This window comes from Gadus macrocephalus, chromosome 1 (assembly GCF_031168955.1).
Source record: "Gadus macrocephalus chromosome 1, ASM3116895v1".
In the NCBI taxonomy this organism is placed as follows: Eukaryota; Metazoa; Chordata; class Actinopteri; order Gadiformes; family Gadidae; genus Gadus; species Gadus macrocephalus.
The window spans coordinates 15106017-15116123 of record NC_082382.1 but is presented as its reverse complement, the minus strand read 5'-3'; the positions used below and the strand labels follow the sequence as shown (position 1 = coordinate 15116123).

The 10107-nt window shown below is 47.5% G+C and overlaps 2 protein-coding genes across 2 annotated transcripts in view; one reads left to right on the top strand and one right to left on the bottom strand.

The window, feature by feature from the left end:
* LOC132460449 (voltage-dependent calcium channel subunit alpha-2/delta-3-like) overlaps positions 1–10107 on the bottom strand; it is an 87075-nt gene continuing 76968 nt past the window's right edge. Inside the window, exons 24-26 of the mRNA XM_060055337.1 lie at positions 1461–1522; positions 598–642; positions 1–230 (exon numbers count right to left, since the gene is read on the bottom strand). Coding sequence (XP_059911320.1) covers positions 93–230; positions 598–642; positions 1461–1522 — 245 coding nt within the window. The 3' untranslated portion in view covers positions 1–92. The remainder of the gene's footprint in view (positions 231–597; positions 643–1460; positions 1523–10107) is intronic.
* Positions 6731–10107, top strand: part of LOC132454976 (leucine-rich repeat and transmembrane domain-containing protein 1) — a 6493-nt gene continuing 3116 nt past the window's right edge. Inside the window, exons 1-3 of the mRNA XM_060048630.1 lie at positions 6731–7504; positions 9051–9441; positions 9955–10107. The exon at positions 9955–10107 is cut by the window's right edge and continues 53 nt beyond it. Coding sequence (XP_059904613.1) covers positions 7498–7504; positions 9051–9441; positions 9955–10107 — 551 coding nt within the window. The 5' untranslated portion in view covers positions 6731–7497. The remainder of the gene's footprint in view (positions 7505–9050; positions 9442–9954) is intronic.

Here is a 10107-nt window from a genome sequence, read left to right as displayed (position 1 = left end):
TGACATTATAAGGGCTCTGATTTCCAGATGTTGCGGATCAAAACCCGTCCAGCACGTGGCATTCGTTACAGCATCATTATGATGAGTAGCAGCTAAGTGATTGTAGCCCGTGTGTCACTTGTGCTCAGCCGGACTCCCCTGGTGGGTAACAGGCACGTGGAGCTCACCAGTGTGTAGTCCTCGGCCACCAGCACAAAGCCGTTGTTGTCGATCAGGTAGCAGTTGATGTTCTGTGTGACAGGATGCAGAGAGCAGGAAAGAGGGGCTCACATGTGCAACGCATTGATAACAACCGCAGCCAGGCCTTCAGAATCAGGAAATGTCAAAGGCCAAAGTAGGATGAGCGAGGAATTCATCATTATATGATGATTAAAGTAAAATGACATGGTCTAGAATATAGATGATAGACTGAAGTTCGAGAAAGAGAGGGTTACTAAGAGTGAATCCCTTTAGTTCTCTACTGTCTTTCTTATAGTGCTTTGGTATTTTTCCTTTGTCTGATTTGTAAACTGCTTTCACAAAGTACATTTTTCCATGGCAATACATCTCTTTTGAAGTTAATGTGAATGGAGAGGAAGAGAGCGACAGGAAACCGACCTCATCATCGCAGTTGATGGAACACTTCCCGTCCAGAGCCGCACACTGGAACACAGGATTCATGTTGATGAGCATATAGGACCAGGTGGGGGCTGATCGATCGATACAGTGTCTATACGGTACAAGATGGTCTTCTCTTTTCATTTTCCCCCACGTTGAGAACTCAATCCAAACCAAACAGCCGTGGAGTTTTAAAGTGAAACTTAAACAGATTTCCTCAGGCCTAAAGCCATGGAACACTGGCCAGATAACTTGGGACTATTAAGCTTTTAATTCCAGGAGGAAAAGATCATGTGTGTGTGTGTACATGTTTGTGCGTGTGCTTGTGTGTGTTTGTTTGTTTGCATGTGTGTGTATGTGTGTGTGTGTGTGTGTTTGTGTGTGTGTGTGTGTGTGTGTGTGTGTGTGTGTGTGTGTGTGTGTGTGTGTGTGTGTGTGTGTGTGTGTGTGTGTGTGTGTGTTTGTGTGTGAAACACACCACACAACAGCACACAGACAGGCAACTTCATGTCTGTTTTACGTTTATGTCTTGGATCCAACTATATTGCAGCTTTAATCGTTTCGCAGTGTTGGAGATTGCCACTGCTGCTCTTTGTGTGGGTTAGCTCACATTCACTCGATTAAGAATGTGCATGTTTCTACATGTGTATCAACGTATGAATGAATGATTTATGTTTTTTGTAATTTGTGTGATTGTATGTGTGTTTGTGTGTGTGTATGTGCATGTGTATGTGTGTGTGTATATGTATATGTATATGTGTATGTGTGTGTGTATTTGTGTGTGTTTGAGTGTGTGTGTGTGTGTGTGTGTGTGTGTGTGTGTGTGTGTGTGTATGTGTGTGCATGAGCCTGCACAAACCTACCTGTCTACTGGCCGTCCAGAACTTCTTCTTAAAGAAGTCCAGCTTCATCTGGATGCCCACAGCTGGAAGAGAGACATTAGAGACAGTGAGGGTTTTTCGTGCAGAGACGTATGAGGGCTGTCAACAAGCAACTTCAAGCCTCAACCGATAGTCCTCTCTGGGCTTGCTGCATTGAAGAGAGCGGGAGAGAGATGATCCTAAATGGAGGAGTTCAGGTGGCTCAGGATCTTAAAGGTGTCATATATTATGCCCCCAGGTGTGAGTGTGATTATCCATTGCAACCCGTTTGGAAATCTGCCTCTTCTGACATCACAAGTGGGTGTGTCCCCCTAGATGACGGATAGATGAGCAACGTTTGGGACAATCCACTGGGTAGGCTGGTAGACTGATCTATCCAGCTTGCATCTAGATGGACACGCCCACTTTTGACGTCAGTCGAGGCCAATTTTCAAGAGGGCTTGTAACGGCTAATCACACTCACACCTGGTGGTATAGTATGTCCCCTTTAATTGAACACAAGTGGCAGTGAAGCGGTGTGCGGTGAGTTAGGTGCGTGGTCTGCAGTGATCCGGGTGATAAGACAGGGGCGGCCGTAGAGAGGCGGTGGCGTCATGAGGCAGAGCCCTCTGTTGCTCGGTGATCCGAGAGGGCCTAAAAGCTCAGCCGCTGCTGCTCCTCCCCTCAGAGGTGTCAGCTGACGGGGTTTTGGAGCGTGTGCTAAAGATCTCCCCCGGGGGCCCCTGCCTCTCCTCACTGGAGGGATAAGGTCCCCCAGGGCCGGACACTCTGAGATAGAGACGCCCCCCCCAGGGGGAATTAGAGGAAGGTGCCAGGGGAAGACAGACCTTAACTGGCCTAGTTACTCTGTTGATGGTAGATAGAGGGACGGATCGTTCTTTTACCCTACCGTGTGTCAATACTACGTCATTCTGTTGGGCGGAAAGAATGGTGGGAGGCAGGATGTTCAGAGTGGGCTACTTTGTTTTGTTTCCTGCGTGCTGCAGGCCACATGAGCTACAGTATTCGCCGAAGCACGATCGACACCAACGTGGTTAACAGCTAAAAATAAATATTGGCAGCGAGACCCCATGGCGTCTGAGGATAAATGGAAGTCTGTTCCTATGTCCGTGTATTTATGGTTTCTGTATGTGTGTTTGTGTGTGTGTGTGTGTGTGGGGGGGGGTGGGGGGGGGTGGGGTGATGTGTGTGTGGGGGGGCAAGCATGTATTCTTCCATGTATGTATGTGTGCATGAGTACATGCATGTATGTATGTGTGCATGAGTACATAATAATAATAATAATACATTTTATTTAGAGGCGCCTTTCAAGACACCCAAGGTCACCTTACAGAGCATATCAAAACAGAATAACACTCAAAAGAAAGGGGGGGACCTCACTATGCATGTATGTATGTATGTATGTACGTATGTATGTATGTACGTATGTATGTATGTATGTATGTATGTATGTATGTATGTATGTATGTATGTATGTATGTATGTATGTATGTATGTATGTATGTATGTATGTATGTATGCATGTATGTATGTATGCATGTATGTATGTATGTATTTATGTATTTATGTATGTAGGTATGTATTTATGGACAGGCATGAGCCTTTTACAATGTACAATGATCTTTTACGACAGCAGAGTCACAAATGCCCTCGTCCACAGGGTTAAGGGGGAGCATATTTAAACTACACCAGTGCAAGGTCCTCTCCGTGTAGCCACAACCAAACAAACATGTAATAATGTTTAAGTTTAAACATGAACCTATAAGCGGAACAGGTACGGGCGCATTGCTTAGTGTGCCGGTAACATATCTGTCTGGAGACATCTGAACCACACTCGTGTGGTTTCACCCCTGGTTTCGGGATAAGCTTCCCCTCGCTGTGTGCCAAGATAAGATCCACCAGCGCCATCAGCCTCCCCTCGCTGCTCTGGATTCCAATTCTGCCTCCCGGAGCCACTCCTCCCTGCTGCAATCTGCCTCCCCGCAGCAGGTAGCAAAACACAGGAATACGACCATCATTTCCCCCCAGTGGAATATGAATCTATTGCAGAGAACGTCTGAGAGTCAACATACTAGTCGGCACAGAGGTTCGCTTTGATTCTGCCCACACCCCTGCTCCCCATCCTCCTCTCCCACTAACCTCCGACTACTTCTGGACCCCCCTAGTTGTCTCACGGCGGGGGTCCATCATGTTTCCGGGGCTCTGAGAGTAGGGCCGTGCACCACAGGAGCTGAAATTCAGATGCACAGTGGCCTGCTGCACAGCAGTCACGGGTAGTTGAGTAAATGGAAAAGTGAGGAGTAACCCCCCCGCAAAAAAAAAATCCACAAAGAACCTCATTCAAATGGGCTTCTGTCACCATTCAGTGACAGGCTAACTGTGTATATTTCAGCAGCTGGGGTTTAAAAGACCCTTTCAACAGAGGCCAGGAGTCCTTAAGATCCCAGGCTTACCCTCGCACTTCATTCTCATCTCAATTTCACACGCAAACGTTCCATAAAACCTAATAATGGCCCCCGTGATATGTGGCCCGAGAAAACGTCTCACAGTGAATCAAAATGAATCACCCACAGCTATGAATGAATCCTAAAATGTGTGAACATGGGGTTGCTTTGCGAATATGTGTATCACCTACACATGTCACGTATGCATAACCCGTGCACGCATCCATGCATTCACACATGTTCTGCAACCCGTCAAACACTTAGCTTTAGTTGCGCGTGTCCAGTGAGTGAGTATAGAATAACACTACAGCCATTGCCTGTTTTAGCTCCTGGAACAGGTGCAGATTACCACCCCCCCCCCCCCCCCCCCAGTCACAGGCATGCATGTCCCCCTGCCCACCCACCCCTTCAAAAAACCCACCAGCTCCACTCCCACATGGAGAACACCACACAGGACCACTGGCTCACTTAAGATGTTGGCCAGGGACAATGGAAACCCACACACTATAGACGCGGGAAGAGCCAAGTTAGTGGAGTTAGCATTGAGGTTTCTAATCAACACTGCTCATCGAATGTAGTGCAATGTTGTGTGAGGACATGTTAAACATCAGTTACAATGAGACAAAAAAAGAGAATGCAAGAATTTAATTCTAATTGAAAAAAGAATAAAAGAAAAAGACACAAAATATATCTTATTTGAATCTCATTAAAATAACACATTTTTTAAAGTTTGTCCTGTAATTAAATACAAAATTAATTTGGGCAATTACTAGAACAGTTGAGTATCTAAGGCCTTGAGAGATGTATAATTATCTAAAAATACATTTATTGTCAGTGACTAGACAAGAGAATAACAGGCAGCTCATTTCCTCTTCAGATGATTGCATTGCTCTGTTTTGGTTGTACTACTGCATTAGAGTGAATTCAATTTCCCTGATATGGCTTTCAGAGTAAAAAGACTGGCAGCACTATTAAATCCCTCCACATTCTCCCCATCACAAGAGAGCTGCGAGGGGACAGAGTTAAATCCTAAATGTCGAGGTTCAACAACAGCACATGCCTTTTGCATTTCCATGTGTGCAAGCGTGTTTGTGTGCAGAAACAGATCTTACCCTCTACACAAGAGGGTGAGATTTGCGTGGGATTTTCTGTGTGCACTGCCGTGTGTTTATGCCGTGAGAAGTGAAGGGTCATCTTATGGTTGCTACCTGTGTCGATGACTCCAGACACAAACAAACACACACGGACAGACAGACATACAAACACACACGCACACACGACAAGTGATTTGCGAGTGCAGTGGTGCGTTGGGCCGGCAGCGTAGCTCCTCATTGGAGCAGAGCAAAGGGGCCGCATCATGTCAGCACACACGAGATGCCCGGCGACATGCAGAGGAGGAATATAGTACACACGCACGCACGCACGCACGCACGCACACACACACACACACACACACACACACACACACACACACGCACACGCACACGCACACGCACACGCACACACACACACACACACACACACACACACACACACACACACACACACGCACACGCACACACACACGCACACGCACACGCACACGCACACGCACACGCACACGCACACACACACACACACACACACACACACACGCACGCACACACACACAGGAGGCTGTTTCTCAAGATGCAAATATTGTGTGATAGAACTAACTAGACTTCAAGTGCAATGTCCTTGTTCTGGTCTTGAGCAGATAAGTGTGTCTTCAGAGTGTGGCAAATTGCAGGTTGGAAAGCTAGCGCTTGTAGCTATGAAGGCTGAACTAATTGACTTGTTTCTTATGTTTAACGATAGCAACATATGTGTATGGTGATGGTGTACACCTTGAACTTAAAAGCTATGGCATTTCTTGCTTTGGTTCATGTTAAGATGGTGCGAAGATGGGTACACAGATTAATGTCTTTCTGTTAAATGTGTTTAATACAATTTGTTCTTCCGTCTCTCTGATGTTTACTGCTCATTGCTATCAGTTGACATTCCTCATATAAGTACATAATGATTAACATACTCAGCATTTACCCCTAAAAGGAGTAGTTTGGGTATGCCATGGCCACAAGTGATTGAGAAGGTCAAGGATTCAAGAGGACAGATTGTTAAGATAGATCCATATGTGAAGTCAGTAATGCGATACTTCCAGGATGTAGCGTTTCATTATCAGTACAGCACTCACTTAGTCTCGGAAGTTAAAGAGGAATCATTTTAGATTCCAATAGGGGACATCCTACATGCTGGAATTGTTTAATATAAAAAATTAATAACATCAAAATACAAAACAAAAACAGATAGGGCGTGACATTGAATCAGTCATTCATCTCTAGCCCCCTGATCTTTTTCTTCTTGAGAGCAATTCCTGTACATTTCTACCCGTGAGGAAGCATGTATGCATGTACACATTTATGCATACTTGCATGTATGTTTGTATATATGCATACATGCATGTATGTTTGCATGTATTTCTATATGTGTATGTATATGTGTATGTGTGTGTGTATTTACGTACATATGTATGTATGTGGGTAGGTATGAAATAACACAACTGTCGGGTTACACTAGCCAAAAAATAAAGGATGCCAAGAAAAAGCAAAAAAGGTGCAGGAATGAACAGAGCAGTGAGGAAACGGGTCAGGTGGGTGAAGGACCAAAACAATAAGAATAAAATAAATAAAGCTGAATAGGACAACAAGGAGAGATGGGCATAGTAGGGAAGGACTGTGAGATAAATAGAGAGCCTTGTGTGAGAGATAGAGGCAGAGCACAAGAAAGAGATAGCAAGAGAGAAAGAGTGAAAGAGGGTGTGCTAGAGAGACGGAGACAGTGCAAGCGTGAGAGAGTGATGGAGAGAGAGAGAGGGAAGGGAGCTTGAGGGAGCTTGAGGGAGAGGGAGAGAGAGAGAGAGTGAGAGTGCTTGATAGAGACAGAGTTTGTGAGAAAGAGAGAGAGAGAGAGAGAGGGAGAGCAAGATAGAGAGAGCGTGTGTGAGAGAGAGACAGAGATAGCGAGTGGGAGAGAGATAGAGAGAGCGGGAGCTAGAGAGAGAGAGAGAGGAAGGGAGTGAGAGCGAGCCAGATCTCCAGTGTTGTTTATTTCCAGACTGGCTGGCGTGTTGGCTGGCAGTGGGCTGTGCTCTGGTCTCTCCGTACCGATGGGGTTTCCAGCTCACGCGGGCAGGGCTACAGGTCCTGAGGGCTTTACGGGGCTCGTCTGCTGATCTTTCTCCCTTCTCCTTCTCTTCTCCCCCCACCCCCCCTCCTCCCAGAGCTCCACCCCTCCCCCCCCACCCCCCCTAATATCCACCTGACCCTTGACTGCTACTACAACTCGACCAGGAGAGGGCAACGCTTAGCGCCCTGGTCCTTTCCCCTTCATCGATTGCCAAATGGATCTCCCCACGGCGGCGAGGCTCACGGGAACGCCACGCCACGGGGAGCCGAGGATCTGTGACCACTCGCTGCCGCCGCGCCGCTCTGGGACGCACCGAACGCAGCAGAGAGGCTGCCACTGCCGCTGCTGAAGAGAGGAGCTCACCAGCAGACATGACAGGTAGGAGTCGCGTGGCTAGGGGATAGTGGCAGGATGCGTGCGTTATGCAACGACGAGGTATGGGCTGTTTATGAGAACCATGCCGATAATGTGGTGGGAAACAGATGAGCACTGATGAGTACAGGGGTGGTTCTGTGTTTACCGCTGCAACAGTTGAGTTGTTGTACTCTAGAAAGGGCAATGTGTGTGGCGGACTTATTTCAGGAAACGTGCAATTTTACACTGATCTCCAGGCTCTGTTGTATGCGTGTTATGTAAGAATAATGCTTTTGTGATATCCGTATTGATGTGATGCTTGTTTGAAGTGGTCATTCCGTGTATTCTCTAAGGATTTTTTTATAATGCCAAAACACATCAGCCGTTCTCTTGCGTTGACCTCATTCTAGACCTGCTGTTCTAACACTTGACTGAGCTAATGCTGTTTGTGTGTGGTTGCGTGTGTGTGTGTATGCGTGTGCATGGATTCATTTGCGGGCATGTATGCTCACATTCAAGCATGCTCCTTTCGGTGCATGCTTCGTTGTGTCTCTGTTGGTGCAGCGGCATGCATGCTCACAAATGCATGTTTCTTACTTTGCAAAACAAGTATGTGATTCACACAAATCTCTGACCCACCGCATAGAGGTCGCAACACATCAGGATATTACAGCAGGCACTGAGGAAGCCACCGTACAAACAAACAGCTGGGATATTGATCATAAAGAACCAGATTGCTCACAGGTTGCTCTTGTTTATAAACTATGAGCGAGCGGGATCCTAGGCTGTTAAAAGACCATTGTTGCTCATTTGGTTGGCTCCATTTTAAGATGGCCGCTGCTCTACGTTGGTCAACATGGAGGTCTTTGTTCATTCGAGTAACTAATCATGTTATTGTGGTAGTATACATTCAACTATAGAGAAGACATTACAACACAATTCTACCAACGCCTTGCCTTTCCTTCAAACTAATCAAAGGCTTCTGACGCAACGTAAGCACTGTGAGCTAGCCAACTGCCTTTTTCAAGCTTCTGCCGGAGCCTTATCTCCGAGAGCCTGGAGCTAGCACAGCCAATTCTATAAATACTGCTGTAATGTTCTAGAAGGAAGATACCACGTATGAAGTTATCTCAAAGGGATTCAGACACCCAATATCTGCTGCGAGTGAAGCCGTGTGTGGGTAGTGTGGGTGAGGGGTGATTGAAGTGCCCTAGAGCCTGTTGAAGTGCCCTAGAGCCTTATGAGGAGATGGAGGAAGGGGGGGCAGGAAATCATCGTCAAAACGCAACAAAGAAAAAGAACGTCTTTGCGGATTTAGCTGCATAGGGTAGCTACAGACCAAGGGAGATACATGGTCAAGCTGAAACCAGATCGTGGAACTGAAAAGTGGGTATGGCTTTTTAATGTTTAGTTTAAAGTTTTCAGGTGATATAACATAAGTTCTCCCTTGCGCACATTTTTTGGGAGGTTTATCAACATGAGGTGTGAGGGGCTAACTATCCCCGTTGTATAAGACATTATCTCCTGGCCACATTCAGTCACACGTCTGTCCGCTCCCCTCTCTCCCCAGCGGTCCTGCTGTGCGCCCTCCTCTCCCTGCTCCTCCCCCCCGCCACCCTGGCCTGCCCCAAGGAGTGCGCCTGCGACGCCGGCGCCAAAGTGGTGGACTGCCGGGGCCGCGGCCTCTACGACATCCCCCGGCGGCTGCACCCCGACACCCAGGAGCTCTACCTCCAGGACAACCGCATCCGGGGCCTGGGCTCCATGGCCTTCCGGGAGACGCCCTTCCTGCGGATCGTGGACCTGTCCAACAACTCCATCACCTCAGTGTCGCCGTCCACGCTACTGGGCCTGAGGAACCTTCAGCGCTTCAACCTGGCCCACAACGGGCTGCGGGAGCTGGACAAGCGGCTGCTGGCCCCAATACACTCGCTCACGCACCTCGACCTTTCGCACAACAGGTACGGCAAAAGAACGCGCCCCAGGCGGGGAAAAGGAAGTGTTTTCTGTGTCCGAGTGCAGAGAGCGCAGATGCCCCACTCGTTGTGCGTTCGTGGTTATGTAACGGTTACATACTAATGTAAAACTTGAGCCAAGTTTGAGTGGTGGATACGCTGCGTGGGCAGGGGGCTTGTTCGCTGTGCGTTCTTTCCTGCCTCACTTTTGCTAACATGGAGAAAAATGCGACGACTGAATTCATCAATTCAGTCCATTAGCAGGGGATTCGACTGAGGAGATGGGCCATCCAAAGCTTCAGGAAAAAAACATTGTACATTTTAGTAGTGGGTAGTGGGAGTGTCGGTATTAAGGAAAGCATGGAGGTACCTTGTCCTTTAAAGATACTCCAGGCTTTCCATTGGTGAATTTTCACATTTGTAAATGTTATATTCTTTTCACTATCATGCAATAAGGAAAGTTCCCACACTCATTCATCATTTGTATCCTCTTCCCCCTGCGTGTGGCATGGTTTTTAGCCTGTGGGGCTTGCCAGGAGTGATGGGGGAAAGCCTTAGGAACCTGAGCCACCTGGGACTGGCTCACAACAAGCTGACGAGACTGGACCGCTCCCTGATGGAGGCCCTTGGTCGCCTTGACAGCCTGGCTCTAAGGGGAAACCCTTGGAGATG